General features: G+C 36.8%; 4 protein-coding genes across 8 annotated transcripts; 1 reads left to right on the top strand and 3 right to left on the bottom strand.

Annotated features, from left to right (window-relative positions):
• Nucleotides 1-309: 309 nt before the first annotated feature.
• On the bottom strand, nt 310-6,850 carry LOC147539415 (uncharacterized). 3 transcript variants are annotated; one of them, XR_015225826.1, is made up of 4 exons: nt 5,532-6,850; nt 2,363-3,365; nt 780-2,076; nt 310-721 (listed from the first exon to the last, which is right to left on the bottom strand). XR_015225826.1 is itself a non-coding variant. In XM_086642506.1 (4 exons), the coding sequence occupies exons 2-4, from the start codon at nt 5,607-5,609 to the stop codon at nt 1,241-1,243; spliced, it is 1,917 nt and encodes a 638-aa protein (XP_086498632.1). In that variant the 5' UTR covers nt 5,610-6,414; nt 6,598-6,734; the 3' UTR covers nt 310-1,240. The 3 variants fall into 3 exon arrangements, 1 of the variants encoding a protein (XP_086498632.1); XR_015225827.1 differs by having other exon boundaries at nt 310-608; nt 1,037-2,076; nt 5,532-6,836; XM_086642506.1 differs by having other exon boundaries at nt 310-2,076; nt 5,532-6,414; nt 6,598-6,734.
• Nucleotides 6,851-12,953: 6,103 nt separating this feature from the next.
• Nucleotides 12,954-15,480, top strand: LOC147539416 (glycine-rich RNA-binding protein 4, mitochondrial-like). The gene is made up of 5 exons (XM_086641526.1): nt 12,954-13,261; nt 14,361-14,534; nt 14,642-14,710; nt 14,849-14,955; nt 15,047-15,480. The coding sequence occupies exons 2-5, from the start codon at nt 14,399-14,401 to the stop codon at nt 15,227-15,229; spliced, it is 495 nt and encodes a 164-aa protein (XP_086497652.1). The 5' UTR covers nt 12,954-13,261; nt 14,361-14,398; the 3' UTR covers nt 15,230-15,480.
• A 968-nt stretch (nt 15,481-16,448) lies between these two features.
• Nucleotides 16,449-19,318, bottom strand: LOC147539417 (Pentatricopeptide repeat (PPR) superfamily protein). 3 transcript variants are annotated; one of them, XR_015225544.1, is made up of 3 exons: nt 17,510-19,288; nt 16,940-17,046; nt 16,449-16,835 (listed from the first exon to the last, which is right to left on the bottom strand). XR_015225544.1 is itself a non-coding variant. In XM_086641525.1 (2 exons), the coding sequence occupies exon 1, from the start codon at nt 19,230-19,232 to the stop codon at nt 17,547-17,549; it is 1,686 nt and encodes a 561-aa protein (XP_086497651.1). In that variant the 5' UTR covers nt 19,233-19,318; the 3' UTR covers nt 16,449-17,046; nt 17,510-17,546. The 3 variants fall into 3 exon arrangements, 1 of the variants encoding a protein (XP_086497651.1); XR_015225543.1 differs by having other exon boundaries at nt 16,449-16,890; XM_086641525.1 differs by having other exon boundaries at nt 16,449-17,046; nt 17,510-19,318.
• Nucleotides 19,319-19,731: 413 nt separating this feature from the next.
• On the bottom strand, nt 19,732-23,415 carry LOC147539418 (chloroplast envelope quinone oxidoreductase homolog). The gene is made up of 4 exons (XM_086642399.1): nt 23,117-23,415; nt 21,238-21,379; nt 20,773-20,864; nt 19,732-20,579 (listed from the first exon to the last, which is right to left on the bottom strand). The coding sequence occupies exons 1-4, from the start codon at nt 23,180-23,182 to the stop codon at nt 19,890-19,892; spliced, it is 990 nt and encodes a 329-aa protein (XP_086498525.1). The 5' UTR covers nt 23,183-23,415; the 3' UTR covers nt 19,732-19,889.
• Nucleotides 23,416-25,840: the final 2,425 nt, after the last annotated feature.

Below are 25,840 nucleotides of genomic sequence, written 5' to 3' on the forward strand. Positions count from 1 at the left end.
TTTCTTTTGTTGAAAAAGATCCATTATTTTCTTTTTTATTCGTCAGCTGGAGTCCATTGTAGGACTGTTGTATCAATAGAATCACCCATTTACACAAGACTTTGAACATGGTTTGCACATTAGAAGAGTTTGTACAGGTATACCCACAAGTCTGCCCCAGGAACCAAACCTTTGAAAATATTTGCATGACAACAGAGAAATTGGGCTGAAGATAATTTCTTGTTTATATATATACAGGCATACAGCTCAATCCCAGACAAGATGTTGAAAATGGAAACAATGACAGGAGTGTGAAGTCACAAAAGTGTATACAAAAGTATAATAAATTTTCATTAACTTTTTTTTCCTTCTATGACAATTACGAACTCCACTTTAGTTCTATCTAGTAAATCTCATCAAATATACAACAAATAAATAAACAATATACATGCCCTAAAACTCTAAACACTAGATACTCTAATTCCAGAGACTATGAGCAGAGAAGATAAATAAGCCATGATAATTACTACAAGTAACAAGAAAAATTGATTAATTTGCAGGAACGGGATGACGGTAAAATGAATTAGACTGCCTCTTCATATTTCTTTTTTTCGCTCTATTGTACATATCTGTGAATAAAATTTTAATATTATACAAATCAAAATTGTGTGTTGGTGGGGAAATGGGTGAATCACAAAAGAAAAGCCATTACTCGTAAGCTCTTCTTCCTCTCCATTTGTCACTTAGAACCAGATATCAATCTTAAGCTTTAACATAGTACAAGACATGATATTTTTCACAAGCTTTAAGCAAACTTCGCTTTCTAAGTCGGTTTCTGTTTCTTTCAATTAGTTAGGGACTAGATTTGCTGCAGTATGCTCAAGCGTGGGTTCGCATTTACTAATAGATCGGAAGCGGGATTCCTCTCTAATTAGGTCAACCTACTGGATCAAGCATTTGTTTATGTGACAGATATGATGATTCCATATAAAGCAATTTCATGAACAGGGTCTCACAAAGCATTACTTACTCCTACAGAGATCAACGGAATTCATACCTGAAACAACTAGTAGTATGACAAGAGAATGCAGTACCGATAACCCATCAGAAGCTTTTCTTCAAAGGTCGGGCTTTACTTCGAAAGTCGGGGTTTCCTTCGACGGTCAAGCTTTCCTTCGACGGTCAAGCTCTCCTTCGACGGTCGAGCTCCCGTCCATGTGTAGGAGGGAGTAAGAATGTCCTTTGATAGTCTGATCGTCTATCAGTATGGAATGACATACGGCAAAGCATATATATCAGCAGAATTGATCTGTACAGCTTTTGCCCACACATGCGGTCTCGTGTCGGGATCAGCAGATTTCTTCTCGGGCTTATTTGATTGTGCATCATCGTTTCTGAACAGCCAATCCTGGTCATCAACATGAAACAGTTCCTCCACTGTGGGAATCGAAAGTATATGGTTTAGATACTTGGTGTCTGGATGCGGCGGTTTTTTAAATTTGGCTTCACCATTCTCACTAATAGGTAAACTGGCAATGGAAGACTTCGTGGGATTCTCTGTAAAAACTTGAGCTTCTATTACACCGTTTACCTTGTGATCCTTATAATCTGCTTTAATATTATAGGTTGGCTTCCCATCAGAAACACATAAAGTAGCACTTTGGCCCGCCTCTAGTTTCTTTCCGTTCACCGCGAATGGATGAGAAGAAAAAGCAGATTTCAGCAACTTATTGGGCCGAATCTCATTTTCTACTACACCGTTTACCTTGTGTTCCTTATAATCTGCTTTAATGTTATTGTTTGGCTTCCCTTCAGAAACACATAATGTAGCACTTTGGCACGCCTCTAGTTTCTTTCCGTTCACCGGGAAGGGATGAGAAGAAAATGCAGGTTTCAGCAACTTATTGGGCCGAATCTCATTTTCTATTACACCGTTTACCTTGTGTCCCTTATAATCTGCTTTAATGTTATTGTTTGGCTTCCCATCAGAAACACATAATGTAGCACTTTGGCACGCCTCTAGTTTCTTTCCATTCACCGGGAAGGGATGAGAAGAAAATGCAGGTTTCAGCAACTTATTGGGCCGAATCTCATTTTCTATAAGAAATATCAAAAGAGACAACATGAGACTCTAATTAGCTAATATGAAGTTAAAACAGCATAACTAGAGATGAATGGACCTACTAAATTGTCGAAAGATGGGTTTAACCAATTAAAGCACATCGATACAGATGGATTTTAGATATTGAAACTATTCACCAAATGCTTAAGAGGAAAGACGCAGTATAGGATAGTGCACTATGGAAATACCAGAACGCTATTATTTTACCACCTTCACTCCTAAGTGTAGGAGAACTTCCATGGCACAGCAAAAGGGACTCACCGTGTAAGAATCCATTTGACTCATGTTCCTTCCTTTTCCTGACATTCCCTTCTGTAGCGGCACCATTACTGCTGTTATTTGGAACTTGAAGGGGTTTTATGCTGAGAGTATCACTATGATCCTGGCCATTGTCTATACATTTATCCTGTTGGCTATTATTGGGGTCACCTATCGCCTTCAATTTCTCCTGCTTTTCTTCTTCTTTCTCTTTATCGACACCTTTATCCTTTCCTTTGCTTTTCTTCTCTCGTTTATTGTTTTTATCTCCATGTTTGTCATCAGAGGCCTTTCTTTTATTATTTTCTTTCCCGTTTTCTACATCCTTGTCTGCCAAAATTCCGTCAACTCTTTTATGATTAACTAAGGGGAAATTATGGACAATCGGATTCGCTATACCCCCCTCTGCTTGAACTTTTATTTGTCCACCTACCCTTCTATTACCATTATTGCTGTCCTTCTCAACGCTTTTTCGATCTGATTTGGTGATGTCTTCAACCATTGCTTTCCCCATAAATTCTTCCCGAACTCTTTTCCTTCGATCGTCAATCTCCTTATAGCCTTCATTCTTCCTGGCGAAATCCTTCTCCACCACTCTGTCCGTCCCCTCAAACTTCCATTTATTGGTACCAATAATGGTGTGAGCCGGTAGATGATTTCTCCTTTCTTCATCACCAGTCCCTCTGCCAGCACTTTCCACAGGATTTGAATCCTTGATCTCCGCAAGCCGCTGGCTGTTTTCATATGGCTTGCCTCCATTGTAACATTCCGGAATCCCTTCAAGTCTCTTCTCTACCAACTTCTTGCTTTTATCATCAGAATTATTATTTTTATCTTTGTGTCTATCCTTGTCCTTATTATCCTTATCCTTGTGCTTCTTTTCTTTATCTCGGTCTTTTTTTTCTTTCTTTTTCTCCTTGCTTCTCTCTTTGTCCTTCTTTTCTTTACCATCTCTTTTCTTCTCCTTCTTTTCCTTTTCCTTAGGCTTTTTATCTCTGTGTTTCTCCTGAAAATAATTGATCAGTTAGAGAACTGAAAAATGAAACTAACTATAAAAGCACAATATCCTTCAAGAAGATATAAGAACAATTGCACGTTAATTGAAATATGCACGTAATAGTCCAGTACTTTTTCAAGCTAAGACGGAACCTACTGCTACATGTATGCATGTATAATTGCCTACTCATACTTGAGCTTTGAAGGCGATGGAAATCGGTAGCATCTCAAATAAGAGCTAGATCATGTAAATTATATTCATATCAATATCAAACAAATTGAATTACCTAAATCCAATCTAGATAATATTTGTTAAATGTACCAAGTAATGTTCCATCGGAGACACTTATAACAAGACAAACTACAAAAGAGAGAAAAGATAAAAAAATAAATAAAAAGGAAAAGACGAAGGCAAAGGTAAGAACTGGCCTAGATTCTAGAAGAGAGGTCGATTATAATTGCATAATACAGGGCTCGTATATGCCTGCCAACCTGCCATATAATATAGAAGCACTAGAGTTGCGTCGAGAACTCGTATAATTGTAATTAAGTTGCGCAACTGGCATATGAAATCTCATATAAAAATCATCCAGAGGAAAGTACGTCTATCTAGAACTTCAGTACAACACCAATACGAAAAGAAGATGGTTGTAACACAGTAGCTGTACAAAAGTAGTACCTTTACTCATAGTGGTTAGCCTAATAAAACTAAGTGCTGCATATTATAGTTCATTGGGTATATTTTGCTCTTCTCTCCCTTCATCAGATACCGCCGAGAAACTTTAGGAGTCAAAACCAAAATTGGACAATTGGAGTCATGAAAGCGACCTTTATTATGTAAACAACACACATAACATACTCACAACTACCAAAGAGAACTGCAATTGACTAGCGTGTCGCATTACAAATGATTCATCAAAAACATCTTTAAATTTTCAATGTTCTCACTTCTCAGATTTGAAGTCAAAGATGAAAATGAAACATATACATCCTCAGTTAACTTCAGGATTCCCTCTAAGTGCTTAAGAAACTAACAGTCTTCACGAATGATCTAGATATATTGTCTCTATGATCATAAAAAGCACTCGCTATCTATGCTAAGCGTTAGAAAAATACGTGAAACTTATGAAATATGGAAATAGACCAGTGAAACTAATATGAGATAAGAGCTTTTTTGAACTTGAAGTTGAAAACTTAGTCATAGACCTAATTGTGAAGAAATTGTAAGGCAGTTATTCAAATAGAAGGAAGGCAAAATAAGTGAGTAGCTCTAAAAAAATCAAACACCGCCTAGTATGACTTTAACCTTTCAGGAAAAAATTGCTATAATTGTTAGACTAAATTAGGACTCAAAGCATTTGCCAGTTTTTGACGAACTTAGATGACAAATCATAAAGTTACAATTAACCAACCATTAGCACTGCATAATTTCTTTCACTCACCTCACCAAAGAATCAGATAGGATGTACTCTGAGCAGTTCTAGATGTTCTTGATCTAAGTGTTGCAAGCCTTCAACTTTGTTGTTACTTACTACTTGGGCTGCATTTAGAGGGCATGTCTACTATATTCTGACTTAAAAAGAGGGCATAGAACCTAACACATTTTCATATCACGTGCTCATCTAGTCTAGCACCTATTTGATTTATATATACTATTTTGACAAATGGTTTAAAGACTCCATAACTATAAGCATTCAATCAGAATCACTTACAAGTATCACAAGCAACATACATAAAGAAGCTACATAATAAAATAAGCAAATCTAAAACCATGTACAGCATATATGACACAATGAAAAGAGAGCACTACATAAGCAAATTATGAACACATGGTAAAGCATGTATGACAACATATCTAAAGAAAGCCCTAAGCAGCATATCTTAACCTAACACTATGAGTTCAAAGATTAGCTCAGAGTATCATCTAACATGGACAAAAGTCGGTATAGTTGTGTGTGGCATATATAATATGGAAATCAACCCTCTAAGCAATTTCTCCGCAAAAGATAAATGAAGCCTGTGCTGACTACTGCGACATAAGAATATCATGTTAAGTTATTAAATATAGATCATATACAGCAAACCACAAAGGAGTATTGTAGAATCAATACAAGAAACAGCTACAAATGAAATGGCATCAAAAAGTAGCAAAGACATCAAGGAAACAATAGTACACCTTTGTAATTAAGTCGACTTCATCGGTTCTGTTCTTCTTTTCATATCCTGGTGGGGGAAATGGAAAGCAGCGAGACATTGCACGCTATCCAGGAATTGGCACTTTGAGTTCCTTCGACAAACACAATATCTTTACTCAGTTCCGGAAAACGTTGTTCCAGTGAGATAAAGTACCACCAACATTGGTCCTGTCGATGCAACATGTCCCCGCACTCATTTCCAGCTTCAAGAACACCCACAGTTATCCAGAGACCGAATCATACATATACTTAGAAAATTCTAATTTCTTTTATGCAGAAATGAACACTTCAAGCAATCAACCTATTATAATCAATAACTGAACTAGGTAAACTGATCCAAGATGGGATTATGAATGATTAGGCAAGCTAGGTAGATTTGAATGGAGATGGGTTACTACAATATGATCTTATATCTTTTCTACAAGGATGATAGAGAGACATTAACACTATCATGGTCATTAGCAGAAGATCAACAGTAAACCTAAAATTCTCAATTTTCCACCAAAAAACCCAGAATTAGGTTACTACTACTCAAATTTTAAACTGCAATCTTCTTCCATGACCAAAGATACAGCATTGACCATCTCTCTCTCTCTCTCTCTCTCTCTCTCTCTCTCTCTCTCTCTCACCTCGAGATTCAAAGAGTAAAGCCGTTCAAAAATTCAATATCCGAATTCCTAAATCCACAACTTGAATAAAAATCCCAACTTTTTCTATAACAATTAAAGCCCAATCCCGATCTCGTTTAACACTCTGAAGAAGAGAAGTTCAAAAACAATCATCAAATCCACTTTTATAAATTGATCTTTAACCCTAATAGCTGAATACCTAAAGACGCTCCAACTGATGATCCAAAAACAAACCCTATAAAATTTAACCAAAACACAATCACCCAAAGCACACAAACCACTGTGACAAAAACCCTAATCTATATAACAAACGAAAAAACTAAAAAAAAATCGAAACTTTATAAATCAAAGTTAATGGAACCGATTGAAATCATTACTTATAAAAAAAAGTTGTTGTTTTTTTCGTTTGGGATTTTACCTTGTCCGCTACAAACAACAAGGCATTGTAGATGGACAAGATCTCCAAAAACATAAACAATTATAACTTTCTATCTCTAAAATTCTCTCTCTCTCTCTCTTTTTCTCTATCTAACTTTGTGATTTTTCTTTCTGGTTTAGTGTTATTCAGAACTGGGATTTAGGTTTTGTTCTGAAGTTATTCGCGCTGCTGCCCTCTCTCTGTCAAAGACCCTGATGGAAGGGAAGAGAAGTCCACAATAGCGTGGCTAATCAATATTTATAGATGACTAGATGAGAGACTTTAGAGAGAGAAAGAAGAGAGAGTGTGCGTTAGTTAGAAAATAAAAACGTGTTTCGAGCCGTTTTTAACTAAAAAACGGGTTCGCTCTCGTAACGGTTCTTTATCGGACATAAGGACGTATTCTCAGTTCTCACTAAAATGTTATAACTGGTTAAGTTTAGTCGAAAATAACTGATGGGGTCGTGAGTCGTGACTTAGTGTTACTTATGGGGTCAGACGGGCACTAACCAAAGGTGATTGGAGATAGTGTCTACAGGTTAAACAGGTGGGTCGAGCACAATTCATTAGACAACAAAAATTTAGAATGAGTGACTGAAGTCAATGTTCGCACTGTGATCCTATCAGGTAATCAGTCGTAGTTGTATATCGGCGTGTGTTTTAAGCATTGTAAGTGTTATTCGCACATAGAATGAATGTAGTTTCATCTTGTAAAAAAACAAATGAGTATGGGCATGTAAGTTTAATGGTTAGGCTTTATCCACATAAGATTTACATGTTTTCCCAGACTAAGGAAAAGCAAGTTATTTCAACAACAAAAAAAAAAAAAAGTTCAAACAGACAAGGTTGGATAAATTATGTCACTGGGTCGTGTCCGGACATTGTCAACATTGTGCAAACATAGCTCATGTAAATGTTACAGTTTTCAGTTGATACTTCACAAATATTGTTTACAAGTCCATACTTCACGAATATTGTTTACAATCGAAAAAGAAAAGTATTGTAGTCTTGAAAACCCAATCAATTATCATGAAAATAAATGTTATCAAACACTTTTGAAGTTGGAAGAATATTCCTTGTATGTTAGTTAATAAATATTGTAATAACGCTGTTATTTAATCTATAAGAACTAGTTCAACAAAAAAAAACACTTTTGAAGGTAAAAACACCTACTACAATAAGGTGTTGTGTGGCAACCAAAAGTATAAGTTCTTTTGTTTGTAGTAGAAATTCTTTTGCTTTTAAAAAATAAAAACTATCATAAGTATGTTGGGAAATTTAGCGATACCCTCTCATCCCTGATGTCTAATTAGCGAACCCCTCTTTTTTAATCGGATATTAGTAAAATCTCTTTTTCTGCACTTAGAAGTAAAAAAATACCCTTATCCTTATTGTTTTGTCTATCTTTTTTCTTCGATCTCTTATACCTCTTCGATGTTATGCTTACCAGCGTATTTTCATTTCTCACACCTTTTTTTTCCTCTTATCCATCTTTTTCTAATTTACCAACATTATTTGTCGAAATTTAAAATTAATAAATCACAACAATTCGAAATAAAAATCGTCTAAGAAAAAAATTTAACTTCTCATTTGCTTTACGTTAAAATTGATGTTTCCAAGTGTAACCAATTTGATAGTGACATCTTGATATTTGTTGTTCTTTCTATTAATTATAACTTGTATACATTCAAACAATACAAATGAAAGTTGAAATTATGAATTGTATGAAAAATTAAAAAGTTAAAATGAAATACTAATTGAACTTGCAAATGAGATGGAAAAACTTTTAGAAAGACCGAAATTAGAGTATTATGTCAGTCATGAACTTACAAACTAGATAGAAAAATTTGTGGGACGACCGAAGTTAGAGCGTTATGTCGGTCGTAGTAATATGAGAGTGAAAAATAGAAAATATTCTAAGTGTAGGGTTATTTCGTACTTTTAAGTGCAAAAAAGGGAGTTTCACTAATATCCAATTAAATGAGTATCGCTAATTAGACATTAGGGACGAGGGGGTATCGCTAAATTCCCCACGTAAGTTTGGCAAAAATGATACTTATAAGTAAACAAAATCGAAAAGATAGTTTGATAATGTAATTTACTTTTCTATTTTTTTTCTCATAAAGATACCTAATTTTAATTAAATTTTTTTATGATTTTCATGGTAACTCTTTGGGACGAGTGGTGGTGGTGGTGGTGGCGGTGGTGGTAGAGGTATGATGGTTGTGGTGGTAGAGGTATGAGATGGAGGTGATGGATGTACGGGGATGGTGTTGGTGAAGACACGACGGTAGTGAAGGTATGGAGGATGTGTGGTGGAGGTATGAGATAATGGTGGTTGTGGTGGTGGTGGTGGTGGTGGTGGTGGTGGTGGTGGTGGATGTATGATGGTGGTGGTGATGGAGGTATGGTGGTGGTGCAAGTACATTAGTGGCAGTGGTGGTTGAGATACAAATAGTGGTGGTGGTGGTTGAGATACAGTGGTGATTGTGGTGGTGGTGGTTGAGGTGTATAGTGGTGGTTGGTGGTGGTGGTACAACTGTGTGGTGGAAGTTTAATTGAAGTGGAGCAGAAATAAACAAAGGAAAAATTTGGTAAAGTAAAATTCGTGCATATGTTGAAGAAAAGTTGCTTAACTTTAAAACCCCCAATTTTATGACCAGCTTCCTGCCTAGCCCCCTACTTTATAAAAAATACCCAGGTGTCCCCCTTTTTTCAGTTACCGTTAAATGTCGGTTACTCTCTCTCCTCCATCTCATCACCTCTCTCTGCCACGTCATCTATCACGTCACATCATCATCTTCTTCGATAGGTCGCTGACCGGTCAAAAATACCGGCGACCTTCAAACATATAAAAAAATTTCTCTCATATCTCTCTCTAAACACTCCGGCGAAGGTTTTGCCTTCGCTGGAGTGTTTATAAGGGGAGAGAGATGAGAGAAGACAAAAAAACTTTTTTTCTAAAGAGAGAGGAAATATTTTTTTTAAGTTTGAAGGTTGTCGTCCGGAAAAATTGGTCGGCCGACGACCTTCGCCGGTGAAGACGATGAGGTGGCGAGAAGATAAGGTGGCAGAGAGAGGTGATGACTAGTTAACGGAGTTATAACGGTTATTGAAAAAGGGGGCTTGATATTTTTGATAAAGTAGGGGGCTAGGCAGGGAGCTGGTCACAAAGTTGGGGGCTATTTAGAAAATAATCCACAATTTAAAAGCTGCAAATATGAATTTTAAAAGAAAGTCAAATTTTCACTTCGGTTAAGTCGGAAATTTTCACGTTACCAGACTAACTTTTTTTACTTTTCTACTTAATTAAGCAAAAAAAAAAAAGTAACTTATTTCATCGTTACCAAACCACACCTAAGTCTGCTTGAAAAGGATTTTTCTTCAGACAAGCTAAAAGAGGAAATCGTAACCAAATTTTGGGGAGGGGGTGGGGCATCTGATTTTTTTTTCCAAACCCCTCACCCCTCACTATTCTTAACGTCGACGACTTAAAAAAAATTATGTTTGTCTTCTTCCCTTTCTCCTCCCACCACAACAACCACCTCGGACCACTACCACATACTCTCCCTTCTTCTCTCTCTCTCCCTCTCTCTCTATCTCCTCATCTATTTGCTCAATCTCTCATTCTCCTTCCATCTATTTCTTTCTATTTTGGGAAGGGGAGGAGGGTCGCCTTTACGAGGAACTTGAGTTTGGTTCGGCGAAGTTCCAAACTAAAATACAATATGATTTTAGATTTTCTACAAATTAAGTCGAAACATGATTGTCCGCCAAAGGGGCCCTTCCATTCACCAGAACAAAGAGAGATTGAGCAAATAGATGGGCGGAATAGACAATGAAAAAGCGAAGGAGATAAGGATGGAAAAATGTCGCAGACATGGCAATTTGTCATCGACCTTTGTCCGCATGAAGAAAAGAAGTTGTGGTGGATGTTTGGAGGAAATAAAAAAAATTCCACCCCCTTGTTGTTCATAACTTTTTTTGTTTCCGGCCATCTTTCTGCACATACCATTCTTATCCAAATCCATCCAAATTGTGGGCAAATTTATGCAAACCTTATATATTGAACTTGTTGGTACCTGTCAACAGTTGGTAGCCTAAGTGGTTCCAAGGTGTTGACATAAACTCCAGAAATCTCTGGAGGTCCCAGGCAGGGCCGTGTGGTGGGGGGTGCGAGCCGTGCGCCCGCACAGGGCCCCCCACCACAAAGGGCCCACTTTTTGGTTGGTCATTAGTGCCTGCTTCCCTAAATTTACATTAAACACACAGTCCTTAATCAATTGTTGTGTGTAGCTCAGTGGAAAAGTTAGTGAATGTCACTCAATTGGTCATGTGTTTGAACCCCATGGAAAGCAATTTCATATTTTTTTTTTTATAAAGGCCAACTCTCCGTGCGTCCTAAGGAATGTTTTAAATGTCTGTTCCACCTAATGTTACTGGTTTAATTCAAACTTGATTTTAATAGTCAAATAATTTCTTGTAATATAAAATGGCCGCGGCTTTGGGGAATAAAGAAAATTCTCCGGGGAATAAAGATTTTTCTTAAAACTAGTCAAATAAGTTTGACTTTTATGTTTTTTTTTATTGCTAAGGGACTTCTAATTTTTGGGAGTTCTCCTCCATCTCATCACCTCTCTCTACCACCTCATCTCCACGCCATGTCATCATCTTCTCCGGTGAAGGTCGCCGGCCGGCGACCTCCAAACATAAAAAAAAAAAATTAAATTTTTTTTTCTCTCTCTCAATTTTTTTTTTCTTCCTCTCTCTCTCTCTAAATCAGATCTAGAGAGAGAGTATCTTCACGAACAGACCTGGTCTGTTCGTGATCTTCACGAACAGATCTAGGTCTGTTCGTGAAGATACTCTCTCTAGATCTGATTTAGAGAGAGAGAGAGGAAGGACAAAAAAAAAAAAAATTGAGAGAGAGGAGAGAGAAAAGAAAATTTAAATTTTTTTTTTTTTTTTATGTTTGAAGGTCGCCGACCGGAAAATTGGCCGGCCGGCGACCTTTGTCGGAGAAGATGATGAGGTGGCGAGAAGATGAAGTGGCAGAGAGAATAGATGAGATGGAAGAGAACTTTTATAAAAAATGTATTTTGTATTCCCCATAAAAATTTATTCCCCGGAGAACTTTCAAAAAAATCTGGATTCCCTCGAGAATTTATTCCCCGGAGAATTTTCTTTATTCCCCAAAGCCGCGACCTATAAAATACACGAAGGTCTTTTTACTCTCTCAAATTCTCATATATTTCACACAAAACTCTATCTCGCAATCTTGTTTATTTTTATTTTCTATCTCTAACTCTATATACAATCTCTCTCATTTGTCTCTCTCTCCCTCTCCCTTGCGTTCTTAATTTCGAATAAAAACCTATACTAATCAAAGACAACTTTATTAGATAAAAAATGTTAGACAAATAATATAAAGTTGGTATTCATTGAGTTTAGATTCATCATAGTTTTAATAAGACAATTTACTGGTGAAATTTGTATCATCACTTCGCGTGTAAATTTTGTTTACCTCACATCTATACAAAGGGCCCTGGTTAAATTTCGCACCGGCCCCTTAAATTGTTAGGCACGGCCCTGGTCCCAGGTTCGAATCCCAGAGAAGGTGGAATCTTTGGTTATTTGAATTGGGGTTATTAGGGTGTAAATAATGTTGTTGGGCTTTAGACCATGTCTTGTTGGGCTATAGGCCCGCATCTGTTAGTGTTTGAGTGGGCAGTTATCGAGCTTATCACATCTATGATGTATCAAGTGCCAAATGTAACGACATATGTGCAAACCTTATATGTTTATTTTAAATAATTAAGGAGCAAAAATGTGATGGTACATTTCTATTTTTATTTAATTAATATCTTTTAACACAAGTCAGTAAATGGTAGATTCCACTTCTACTGTGAATCGAGCATATGAGTTCTTGATTTTTAGAGTAGATGCGGAACCAACTAGCCGAATAGTTGTTGGCATATTATATATCAAGATAAATTTTGAAATATCGAGATACTTTTGAACTATTAGTAGAAATATGTCATTTCAACTGATAATAATAATATAAATAATGATTATTATTATTAATTACCATTGTCGGTATTATATAAAAGTAGATTCCATCAAAATGTCCATAAAAGTTACTCATATTTGTTGATAAATTTGACTCCCTTTTACACTAGAATCCACCAAAATGTCAATGAAAGTTCAAATCACCAAAGTCTATGGATTTGCGAATGTCACTCACCTTCGCGAACTTTGAAATGTTTGTAATTGAACGCCTCCAACATAATCCCTGATTGAATGTCTCAGACAGCCGAAGACTTTAAAATGTCAGCGATCCCATGCCGCGAACAATCAAAAGACTTTGGAAGGTCATCCAAAGTCACAATTTCTTCTGTCCCAACAGCAGGTGTCTAATCTTCTGAAGTATTTTATTCACCCACGTCACAGTAAGTGATCAAGACGGAACTAAATAACCGCTCTAGAATCAAGTCAACATTGCGCCGGTCAGAGAGAGAGAGAGATAGAGAGGGCTTTAAAATTCCAAACTCACCCTTAAACCCTAGCAGGCTGAAACTCCGCCTACACACTCTTCACTCTCAAATCATTTCCTTCTTAAACCCTAAAACTCTTCTTTTCTCCATTCGAGCTCTCAAATTTAGTGGTAAGATCTTTCAGTCCCTTCAGTAAACCCTAGTATTTTTCTTGCTGTTTATCATTTATCTTTTTTCCACCATTCACATTAGATCTTTTATCTCTTTTTCTTTTCATCATCTTCATCTTTAATTTGTAATATTGTAGGTTCTTCATACTAGTTATCTTTTCTTCTATAAGAATTATTTTGTCTTGGGTAGGCATTAAAAATAAGCAATTATGTATATCAAATGATTTCTGACATGGGGTTTTATAATCACTGATTTATGTCTCCATACTTCAAAACTTTGTATTTGCTAAGTTTCTGAAAAATCTTTCTTAGATGTTTTATACTGTTGTTTTAGTAGAATCTTCATTCTTTATTTGATTTGGTGTATGGGTATTCTGATAGAGTTTGTATGGGTAGCTCTAGATGAGCAGTATTATCTTACTATGTATTCTTTTGATGGTTACTATCTGGTTTATCTATATGTGCTTTCGGTTTACTCATTTATGTTTTGAATCATTCAAAGTTTTTTATGGATTACTTAATTTGATGTTATGATCTAAAAATTGATTTATATGAGTCAATTAGTAATTGAAAGATAATGTTTTCACAAAAAGATAGCAGCGTTAGCTGTAATTACGAAGCCTTGCTCTGTCTTTTATTTTGTATGATTTCTCGATCGGTGTTTCTTGGTGGTTCATTGATATATACTTCCTTAAGTACTTTTAGTTAGTGATTAATGATAATGATTTTAATAAAATGAGTTAATGAAGCATATGATCGACTACTTGCCCTGTCTTCTACTTTTTCGTACTTTATGAATTCTAGGTTGTCCTCTTGTAGTGATGATCTTGTTCACCGTTGCGTACTTTGGTGTTATCTATTCTTGACTAAGTTTAATTTTGTTAATAGTTTTCCTCAAGGCAAGGCTGCAAGCAAAAATGTCCTGATTTCCTAGCGTGGTTGAAGTTAGAATATGTTACGTCTTATACGCGCTTGTTTGTTTCTTTCATGTTATAGATTCTTTGAAGTCGAGAAAATATCGGCTCGGGGTTCAATTGTTCTTGATTTCGAGATATACTAAGTGAAAGATTAACCTAGACGTTTTTCTTTTTCTTGGCAGTTTCTTGGTTGATTATAATACCCAAGAATATAACCAAGATGGCGTTTTCTGGAAGATTTGGAAGCCTTGTAAGGCAGAGCATGTCTCAAAGCATTGCACCAAGCACCCAAGGTTCCTTAGCGTCGATGTTCAATGCTATTCGGTGTATGTCAGGTTCAAAGCTTTTCATTGGAGGTATACTTTTCTTCATTCTCTTCAATTTTGATGGATTTTAATGTAAAACAACAAATTGCTGAATTTATTACTCGGACTAAATTAAAGTGAGCTCATTTTCTTCTCAGGTCTTTCATGGGGTACTGATGATCAATCGCTCAAAGATGCATTTTCTAGTTTTGGCGATGTTCAAGAAGGTACTTGAAATTGAGTAGAACTTGTCTATGTTCTTTAAATTAAGTTGTATGCGAGAGAAACTTCGGTTTTTTGTTCAGATTTTAGAAGAAACATAAACTATTAATAAATATGAAACTCATGAAAATGTACAAATGCAGCAAGAGTTATCACCGACAGAGACACCGGGAAGTCTAGAGGTTTTGGATTTGTGAGCTTTGACAGTGATGAATGTGCTAGCTCAGCAGTTGCTGCTATGGATGGCAAGGTAAGGACCTTGTTTCAAGTATTAGTTTATACCGAAATGTTTGTTTCAACCGCCCAAAATATTTATACAAAAATATATTTTTCTTTTTCAGGAACTTAATGGCAGGAGTATCCGTGTAAGCTACGCGACTGAGAAAACTGGTGGTGGTGGTGGCTTTGGAAGAGGGGGCGGTGGTGGTGGTTACGGAGGTGGTGGTTACGGAGGTGGTGGTTACGGAGGCGGCGGTGGTGGTGGTTATGGAGGTGGAAGAGGAGGAAGAGATGATGACTTCTAATCAACTTGGCAGTCGTAATTAGTATGCATTTTAGCTTTGTTAGGTGGATTCGAGGTAGTAGGGTTATTATATCTCAAGTACTTATATAAATCTCTCTCAATTGTATGTGGATTTGATAGACTAAACCTAGATTTTGCATGGTGTTTGAATGCAAATATCTGTTTGCTTTTTCAATATAAACTAGCCATTGCTGAGTTTAAACTGAATATTCATCACAGAAGTTTATAAATCTCCGGTTTCGATGCTTTAAAGTTCCTACTATCTCATTTTAGGTCATCTTTTTTCTCTTCAGGGGTTCATAATGAATGTATTCATTGTTTTAGGGACTTCATCACAGAAGTTTATAAATTGCTCTCTTGGATACTTCGAAGTTCAGATTATCTCCTAGTTCGTTGTGCAAAACTTTTGAAGATGTTTAAACATTGAAAATTGCTTATACATTTTGTAAATAAAAGATCAAATTTCGTAAATTAGTAATGATAGAGAAGTAATAGCCCATCGACAGAAACAATAAAATGTATAACTATCAACCTAGAGAACATATCTTTCAACACAAAAGAAGTTATTGGTCGATTGATCAACTACGCAATTTATAAACTATGTGGTTGGTCTCGGCCGAGACGCCCAAGAATATCGGGTCTCGTCTCGGTCTCGGCACTCTCCCGAGACGAGACTCGGCCGAGACCCCAAGTTAGGGTTTGACCGAGATTCTCGGCGAAACTTGGCCGAGACAACCCGAGACCGAGACATAATTTCTAAATATTTGGAACTTTTTTTTTGGAAAACTCTTAGACCTAATTGTGTACTACTATTTGATATCTTCTTAAATCTTAACTACTAATTGTATTCCTAATGAATCTAATATAAATAACAATAATACTAGTATATAGAATTTTTAGGTTTTATGCCTTGTAGAAACTTCGAAAATTCTTCATAAACTTTCAAAATTTTAGTAGATTAGGATTTATTTATACAATTAAGTTAGAATAAGTCGTAAAAACTAGAATTAAGAACTAATAAAGAAGTAAAGAACACAAGAACCTAATTTTAGTAGATTAGGATTTATTTTATGCCTTAGTAGTAGGCCATCAGCTAATAGCTACATTTGCTGTCTCGGCTGAGAATGTCGGTCTCGTCTCGGTCTCGGCCGGACCGGGACCAAATACATTGTTTATAAATAAGACTAATAGTGTTAAATTAATTGAGACGGTGTCAAATATAACCAAGTCAAATTAGTATTTTGATTAACTTGTGAGCTCAAAATTTGTTGAAGTTTGGTACATTCACAACCCTAGAACATATTTGATTGAAATACTAAGTATGTATTACATTTTTTCTCCGAGGCAACTTAGCTCCAAAAACTGGGAGTAAACACTCAGTCTGGTTTTCACAAATACAACCCCCTTGATGAGGAAGCACCTTTCTCCGAAGATATTTGTTTCTTTTCGCAAGTTTTTCAACCGTTATCTTGCTCCCTTATCGATTCTTTACTTACCACCGTTCGGGGCTCGGATGCCCTTTCAGTGATGACTGAAACTTCTCCTGGGAGCCAAAGTTGTTTGTACTCAAACATTTGCCTTGAGGTATTTCTTTACTCTCTATTACCCTGAAAAAGCGAAGTCACCATATGTTCCTCCAACTCATCACTATGGAGATTCTTACTGCTTACAGATCAAGGTGAACAGAAACATCTGAGTTTGAGAATCTCACCTCTTTACATGAACTTCCAATGTTGCTCTAGCAGGATTCACTAGCCGGAAAGATTTTTTTTAAATGCCTCGAACCGATCTCCCTAGGAACCTCAAATCTTAAGTGCGCTGCAAAGAATATTTCATGACAGGTTAAGGGTACCTCAAATCGATAAGAAAAGGAAACATAAAGGAAGGTAAACAAGGCCAAATTGAAGATCATATTTAGTTGTATCAGCGTCTATAATGAATTTCTTTTGTTTACACAAAACTCTAAAGCCTATATAGAAGGATAATTTGATTCTACAGCTATTATCTTAGATCCATTAACCATCAAGCATTCTGTGTTGTGGATTGGAGGCAACAATTTGAGTCTGTGGAGGCTTAAAGCCTGGTGAGAGGTAATACCCGCCCGACCCGCTAAAATTATCTGGCCAGACTCGGCAGAAAAGCTAACCGACATTCCTCCCGAGCCTACTAGGGCATGCCCATTTGCCCGCCATATATAATATAAAATTGATAGTTTAGGAATAAAGAATATGCTAGTCTCTCTAAGAAATCATGTAGGTACAAGAAAAGTGTGATTACTTACAAGTATTCAGGACTCTTCATTTGGTTTGCTCAGCACGTCAAAAATGCCATCCATTAGAACGCCAAAATCTCCGTGCATTTTCCCTGATACGGGCATCCTTAACCTTCAAAAAAAGCTTATATCCCTTATCTACTTTATGTGCATTCAATAGTTTGTTACTCAACTTACTATAGATAATCTTGCTAGGGCAAAATCCTTTACTCAATGACTCTTCCATAACCATTACAGCATTATCAAGCTGTCCATTATTACAAAGTCCATTAATAATATACTCGTATACCTCCATATCAGAAGCATAACCACACTCCTGCATCTCTTCCCAAACTTTCAAAACCATTCCACATTTACCGAACCTTGATAGTCTCATAAGTAAGAGTTTATAAGCTTTCAACGATATCACACAACCTTCTTTTCTTGCTTTCTTGTATATCATCATAGCGGCATGAGGTGGACCGAAGCTACATAAAGGTTCAAGAAAAGATGTAATCATGCCTGTAGTAGGAATGATCCCTCTCACAAACATTTCATCGAACATTTCTAGCGCATCGGCGACTCTCCGAGCCCTTAAAAAACTATTAATCAATATAGTGAAAGTATCTATATTCGGTGAACATTTCTTCCCTAACAACTCTTTGTAATATTCCATGCATTCATCTAAATCATCTACTGAAGCAAAATTACGTAAAATCGCATTATAAACAAAAGTATCCGGTAAACATTCTTCCTCTTCCATCTTACCTAGGATTTTAGTAGCATCACCAACTCGACCGCCTCTACCTAAACCCTCAATAAGGAAACCATAAGTAACACTATCGGGATTCAACCCATCGACTAACATGGCCTTCAAATTCGCCTCAACTTCACAAATTCTACCCAATTTTGCCCACCCACCAATAATGATATTATATGTACTACTACAAAAGTTCATCTTTTCCTTCATTGAATTAAACAACGAATTCGCAATTCCAACATGAGATCGCTTACATAAACACTCTATAAGGACATTAAAAGAATCCTTATCAGTTTCCAACCCAAATTCTTTTAATCTACCAAAGAATTGGGTTGCTTTCGACACTTTATGAGCCCTAACATAGCTATCAATTACGATTGACAAAGTTTCGTAATTAGGGTTTATACCTTGTTTGATAATTCCATTCAAGACTTCTTCCATGAAACCGAAAAACTTTCTTCTTCCTAATGCTTTAAGAATTATATTATAGCTCTTAAGATCAGTAGGAATAGTTGGTTGTTTGATTGCCCAATTAAAAAAGGTAACCATTGCTTCTCCACCTAAATTCCCTTTATTCACTACTTCTGAAATTACATCCATTGTTAGTTCCACACCAGTAGCTGCTAGGGCAGATTCAATTGCAGCTTTACCTTTTAATTTCTGAATGAAAGTACCTCTTAATTTATCTGCTGGTGATAAAAATTGATCTAAATGTATGGTTTTCATGTGTGTTTTAGGACAAGATTCTATAAAAGGTTGGTAATTTATGGGTTTTTGGGGATTAAGTGATAGCAAATCAGAGAGTTCATCTAATACGAAATGTTCATTTAGGTAATTAGATTGATTTTTCAAATGGGTATCTAATAATTTGCAATTTGAAAGTGTGGGTTGTGGTGATTCTAGAGTTGAAAATAGAGAGGGAAAGAATTTGGTGTACCTTGTATTGTTGAAGACAGTGAGAAACCCTAGGAATCTTCGATTATGAAGTGCCATTACAAGTTATCTCAAATCCCTAGTTTGAAGATGAATTATATACTAACTTTTGATTCAAAATGCAGAAGAGGCCGGTATTTGGCTTAAGAATTATATGAAATTAATTAATTAATTAAAAATTTTTTTCTTTTTGAAAATTAAAAGTATAATTAATTTTTTTTCTTTTTTAAATTAAAAGTATTGCGAGAGTTACTAGAAGACATTGATACATCACCAACAGATAACACCAAGATAAGTCCAATATTCATTAACTGAATAAGCACTATAGCGCTTAATTTTTAATTCATTCGCCATATTTATCAACCCTTAAAGGTCATTCTAAGGGGCATAAAGCTCGTGTAATCTAGATTTACTATAGTTATACCCAAGTTTAATAAATACGAGATAAAACATGATATTATGTTCGGTCCGTCTCCCAAGTGAATTCCGGACAAGTGATGTAGCCGGACGAGATTTAGAGAGAAAGTATTTCACTTTCTCTAAACATACCAAACAAACAAACAAACGAACCCATCATATACTAATTAAAAGAGTGTGTATCTAAACTTTCTTGAAACCGCACTACAACGAAATTCTAAACAGATTATATTTGGATCCAAACACAAACTTTGGTATGTATACTGCATTATTGATAGTTCTTATCGGTGGTGGTAACATTCAAGGCTCCACGATAACCTTCCCAGTGGCGTGACCTTCAACACTCTTCGCCCAAGCATCTTTAGCATTGCTCAATGGATATTTTGAGTCTATCACAGTTTTAAGCTTTCCTTCCTTTACCAACCCAACCAAATACTCCAAGTTCTCACTCTTTGGAATCAGAAGTACTGGCACAAGTTGTTTCTTTGAGAACGTCAACTTCTTTAAAGCGAATGTCCAGAAAGCACTAGGCCCAGGAGTGATGTCTATCACTTTGCCGTTATCGCTCAAATTAGGTTCGAAAGTAGACCAAGGAATAGGAGTTGCACAGTGGATTACTGCGTCGTATTTACGGCCCGATGGGCTTTTAAGGGACGCCCCTTCCGGAGATTTATAGTCGAGAACCTCATCGGCTCCAAGGCTCTTGACGAATTCAATATTACGGGCACCACATGTTGCTGTAACGTGCACATTTCCAAGTTTTGCTAGTTGAACTGCATACTGACCGACACCACCTGAGGCAGCAGTGATGAGAATGTTCTTTTGGTCTCCAGTGCCATCGAGCTTGACCCCTGCGGAACTTGTGAGACATTGAAGTGCAGTTAGGCCAGCAACAGGTAATCCTGCACCTTCAGGTGCAGATACTTCAGGTGGTCTCTTAACTGTTAAACTCTTTGAAGCCACGGCATACTCCGCAAACCCACCTCCACTCTGATAAAATTCAATAACAAATGATATAAATACAAATAATTAAGATTAAAACGACATAGGATTAAGAGAAGTTTGGATGGGTACTTAATACACTAGAGTAACAACATCTTCTATGTCCGATAAACAAATAATGACACTACTCAGATAATCAGAAGTAAATCTCTTATTGAGTTAGCAAAAATATTATACTCACGGCATGGCTAAGTATAGATACAACTTTGTCACCAGCTTGAATGTTTTGGACTCCGGGACCAACCTCTACCACTTCTCCTGCAATATCAGTTACTGCTCCAAGACAGGTGTTAGCAAAGATTATTCAGCGCCAATATTTTGAGTGTTTGGCATATCATTGAAGGAAAATGAAACATAGTTCGGGTATCGATATTTTTAGTTATTTGCTTATTTATACCTGGTGACTGCAACTTAGTTTCATTTTTCTTGTTTTTTTTTGTTATGATACAAGCAAATAAGATTCTAAGCCAACGTTAATGGAAACTATCACTAGAGTGCAAACTTCACCTAATGCTTAAGAAGCCATTACTATGTTATCTGGCAGAAGAACTTAAAGCATAGACGAAGATGCGAAAGTTTGCAAGAAATTCACGAGGTACCTAGTGCACCAATAGCAGGGTCAGCAGCGAAAAATATTGGAAGTTACCTGGTATATAGGGGAATTTGCGAGGAAGAACAGGCCGAAGCATCCCTTTCTGAATTTTCCAGTCAATTGGATTTATGCTTGCTGCTTCCACTTTTAGCAAGATTTCATCTTTCTTCGGAGATGGAACTGGAACCTCCACATGCTGCAACATGAAGGAAACCAAAGTTCTAATTACCACAAATAACAAAAGGTAACAAGTAATTCTGATACAGATACCATCCATCTTATAGATGCTATGAACAAAGAAATAAAGAAAACAGGAAATAATTATGCATGTGTATGAGCAAAATCCTATCCTTTAATTTGGATCTCAATTGAAGTTTTGGCAATTGAAGATTAGATGTTTTTGGGTAATAATTACACAGTGAATGTGACGGAATAAGCACCTATTTTATCATCAACAAGTTTAATTAAAACACTACTAGATTCAGAAAACTAGGTTACTAAGTTGGACATAAGGCTCTGCTTGGTATCATGTGCTCGCTGATGTCTGTCTAAGTGCTATCGCATGAACTTCATGGTTTGCCCACATGATGATATACTGTGCTATAATGTTTTACTGAGGGTGGAAGAAAGTAGACTTTAAATATGATTCTCTATAGTTGATGGGGCGAAGCGAGAACTGCCATTTTGTCAACCGAAGTTATACTTTGAGTCACCGAAATTATATTTTGAGTTTCATGAGAAGCTGGGAGAACTATTAGATGAATGAACATGATAGAAGAACCTAGAAAAGTGAGACCTACCCTGGCCCTAAAAAGGAATAGACCATCCATCGAGAGTGAAAAAGTTTATCGAGAGAGAGAGAGAGAAGAGTTGACTCGAAAATAGAGTCCGTCGACTCGAAAGAGAGCTGACCAGATGAATTAGCATCATTCCTTGATGAAAAAGCTTCCCTACAGAAAAGCTGCTCGTAGTCTAGATGGACTAACCCTCAAATCGCCTACATTGCCATTCTTACATTAATACTAGCATAAGAAATGTTGTTAACTCCCTTAATGAAACAAGTGCAGATGTGAAGACTTCATGAAAAATGAAGACATTATGACCTCTGCTGAATGTCATTATCGGGTCAAATAGTAAGAATTACGTTTATATTAGACCTTGAGGGTAAACTTCCTGCCAAGAATGTTAGGCTTCTATTATCATATTGCTTGATTCACCAAAACCTTTTAGTCCACTCAAATGAGAAGCAATCCGATGTAAGAGGCACCCATGGGACCTACGGGAACCAATAGAGTATATTGTATTACAAAATGACAGGATGACCAAAAAGTGGTCTGAAATTCGAGGTTGACGGCCAGATTTCACCCTCTATTTCTCTCTCTTGATGGGTTGGGCGAAATCCAGCCGTCCACCTCAATTTCAGCCCGATTTCGGCCCTCTCACTTGGGCTTTTCCGGGCATCCTATTAGGGTTATTATTATCATTACTATTAATAAAAGAGCAATGCTTGAAAAGACTACAAGTTAAAGCCTACCCGAGACCTTAAACAAAATCAACTATCCTCGTCTCTTGATGGACTTTTTCACTCTGTTGATGGACGGTTGATTCCTAATTAGGTCTCAAGTAAGTCTACTTTCGTAGCCTCTTCTATCATTTTTCTTAATAAATTCTCTCTCACTTAGGTTATCTTTATCTATCTTCTCCATTTCTCGCACTACCTTCTAAATTCTTCACAATTCGGTTCTAATGGAGAGAAATTTAAGCAATTCCTATCAAATAGAAATAAAACTCGTTTTGTGCTTTCCCTAAAGATCAAAGCAAGAAACAAAATAAAACCCAGAAAATAAAATCAAGACCCACATTAGAAAACATGAAAATTCCAAAATTGGATTGATCAATAGCATACAGAGACAAAGTAAAGAAAGAAATATACCTTCAGACCGGCCACTCCACCTCCGTAACCATCAAATTGAACCGCATGCATCATCTTTCCGGCCATATTCAACAGAGTTAAAGAAGTGAGAACTTAGTAGAAATGAATCTCTCTCTCTCTCTCTCTCTCTCTCTCTCTCTCTCTCTCTCTGGAAAAAGGGGAATAAAAGTAGAGTTCCAGAGAGACTGCCGAAAACCAGTCTATATACATTATCACAAAAATTGAAGCTTTATTTTTGTGGTAGGTTCCCCTTGTTAAGGAGCTGCGAAAAGCGCTACGTTAAAAATGTTATAAGCCCCAATTCTGCAAGTGCCTTCAGATTTGATGAAATTGCTCAAAGTGTTTGGCCCATTCAGTTAATGCTTGATATTTCAAAAATTAAATAAAAAAACTGTTTTTTTTTTTTTTGGAATTAAAACTTTCATAGATGAACGCTAATAAAGTATCCTAACAAGGACGGCCGCAAGGACCAAAGAAGTAAAAAACGTGGATATAAATTATAACATTAGTTAACTGAAAGGATGAAAGAGCAAACTTCTCACGTCTGAGGGCTAAAAGCCAAATGCGCCAGCTGATGAGCCTCCGTACTAGAATTGCGGGGGCAGAATTATAATTCAACCTGTAGATCAGTAACCCTACCATGTAGCACGACAATCTCCCTTGATAAGTGCCAGAGGAGCCTCGGTGTTGTCCGATGGAATCTCCACCATTGATTTTGAGTCACCCTCTAGTATATAAGAACCAATTCTCATTTCCTCCATCAGTTGTAACCCTAATTCGAAGCTCTTCATCTCACTGTAGAGAGCTGAGATTGCAGGAAAACTTATCGACTTAGATCTTAGCACTTCTCCAAAACTGTTCTTGGCTATGGCCCCAACCGCCGCAAGTGGTGGTTTAAAAGCCCCATCCACATTTATCTTGGTTTTCGAAGGAGGAGGGGGCAACCAGAGATTGTCCTGCATGTTCGAATTTTCAGAAGGGAAAGATAATGAAGGCAATAAAGAGCATACTTCTTGATTCACCATCCACCAACATTTCTTCAGATGCGACATTTTAGAGTTGAAGATCAAATCATTTCTGGACTTCCACCAATTCCAGAGCAGATGAGTATACCATGTCCAATCCTCTGTGCTACTTTCTCTTTATTTAATAAGTCTATTAAGTTTTCGATAGGATTAGTACTTTGGTCTACAAGCATGTGATTGTGAGTTATGCCGATTAGATTTCTGAATTTACGGGAGACCCCAAAAATATGGTTAACTGTTTCGATCTCACCTGTGTTACATAACTTACAAAAAGGAAGAACAGAGAGATTATATTTGCTAATATTACCTAATGTTGTTATCCCATCGTGAACTAACTTCCATATGAATAATTGAACTTTGGGGTTCATGATTTTTTTTTTTTTTCTTCCAAAGCTTGTTCCAAGGGAACTCTCTGACCTGGTTGTCTAAAATGGGTCTGACTCGGATTTATTGATAAAAAGATATTTGGTCGTGAATACAACACATATGAGTGGTAATACATGAAATAATAAGATCGAGAAATAGACCAGAGAATCCAATGGACTTGAGGACTTTATCAAGGAAGTCCCAACTCACTCTATCATAGCACATAGCCATATCAATTTTAAGGGAAAATCCGCCTTTCTTGGAGTTAGACTTATGCATTGAGTGAATGAGCTCTTGGGTCATGATAATATTGTCCGTGATTTGTCTGGATGGGATAAATGCATTTTGAGTCCACATGAGACATTGTTCTGAGTAGGGGTTGATACGGTTAGCGAGAATTTTCGTGATGAATTTATAGATTGAGTTGCATAATGAGATCGACTTGAAGTCTGAGGCCATACTCGGTTGTCTAATTTTGAGAATGAGGGCTATAGTGGTATTGTTAATGGCTGAGTCGATCTTACCTGAGGTAAAGGCAGTTTGAATATAAGAAACGAGATCAGATCCCCTAATGTCCCAATTCTGTTGATAAAAATGACATGGCAGACCGTCTGAATCCGGGCTCTTGATTGACCCAATTTTCATCACCACTTCCTTTATTTCTTTAGAATACGACATCCTCGAGATGTAGCCCATTTCAGTGTCCGAAATCACATGGAATGCATTTAGAATCTCAATTGGAGTCGGGTCTACTAATTCGGCCTGAAATAAATTCTGAAAGGTCGCGGCTTTGGGGAATAAAGAAAATTCTCCGGGGAATAAAGATTTTTCTTAAAACTAGTCAAATAAGATTGACTTTTTATGTTTCTTTTTATTGCTAAGGGGCTTCTAATTTTAGAAGATGCTATAAAAAAGGTTCCTCCATCTCATCACCTCTCTCTCTCTGCCACCTAACCTTCTCGCCACCTCATCATCATCTTCTCCGGGAAGGTCGCCGGCCGGCCAATTTTCCGGCCGGCGACCTTCAAACATAAAAAAAAAAAAATTTATTATTTTCCTCTCTCCTCTTTCTCTCTCAATTTTTTTTTTTTTTTCAAAAAATCACTCTTCTCTCTCTCTCTCTCTAGATCTGGTGAACCAGATCTGGTTCACCAGATCTAGATGCTCTGTGAACAGACCTTGTTGAAGGTCTGTTCACAGACCCAGACCTTCAACAAGGTCTGTTCGCAGACCTTTAATGGCCTGCGAATGGACGAAGTATGACTTTGTGAATGTTGTTTGGTGATCTTAAGTTGTAGAGAGAAAGAGAGAGAGAGAGAGAGAGAGAGATTTG

This window comes from Eschscholzia californica, unplaced genomic scaffold, assembly GCF_041429995.1.
Source record: "Eschscholzia californica isolate CP2 unplaced genomic scaffold, dmEscCali1.0.p SCAF_5, whole genome shotgun sequence".
In the NCBI taxonomy this organism is placed as follows: Eukaryota; Viridiplantae; Streptophyta; class Magnoliopsida; order Ranunculales; family Papaveraceae; genus Eschscholzia; species Eschscholzia californica.

What these genes read in the sequence shown, in the direction of transcription:
- LOC147539417 (XM_086641525.1), bottom strand. Translation starts at nt 19,232, where the DNA reads ATGGCACTTCATAATCGAAGATTCCTAGGGTTTCTCACTGTCTTCAAC.
- LOC147539418 (XM_086642399.1), bottom strand. Translation starts at nt 23,182, where the DNA reads ATGGCCGGAAAGATGATGCATGCGGTTCAATTTGATGGTTACGGAGGT. An exon ending in CAAATTCCCCTATATACCAG is followed by an intron (nt 20,865 to 21,237) that starts GTAACTTCCAAT and finishes GTCTTGGAGCAG; the next exon opens with TAACTGATATTGCAGGAGAA. An exon ending in TATCTATACTTAGCCATGCC is followed by an intron (nt 20,580 to 20,772) that starts GTGAGTATAATA and finishes GAATTTTATCAG; the next exon opens with AGTGGAGGTGGGTTTGCGGA.
- LOC147539416 (XM_086641526.1), top strand. Translation starts at nt 14,399, where the DNA reads ATGGCGTTTTCTGGAAGATTTGGAAGCCTTGTAAGGCAGAGCATGTCT. An exon ending in TTTTGGCGATGTTCAAGAAG is followed by an intron (nt 14,711 to 14,848) that starts GTACTTGAAATT and finishes GTACAAATGCAG; the next exon opens with CAAGAGTTATCACCGACAGA. An exon ending in TTGCTGCTATGGATGGCAAG is followed by an intron (nt 14,956 to 15,046) that starts GTAAGGACCTTG and finishes TTTCTTTTTCAG; the next exon opens with GAACTTAATGGCAGGAGTAT.
- LOC147539415 (XM_086642506.1), bottom strand. Translation starts at nt 5,609, where the DNA reads ATGTCTCGCTGCTTTCCATTTCCCCCACCAGGATATGAAAAGAAGAAC. An exon ending in AAGTCGACTTAATTACAAAG is followed by an intron (nt 3,366 to 5,531) that starts GTGTACTATTGT and finishes AATTATTTTCAG; the next exon opens with GAGAAACACAGAGATAAAAA. An exon ending in GTCAAATGGATTCTTACACG is followed by an intron (nt 2,077 to 2,362) that starts GTGAGTCCCTTT and finishes TATTTCTTATAG; the next exon opens with AAAATGAGATTCGGCCCAAT.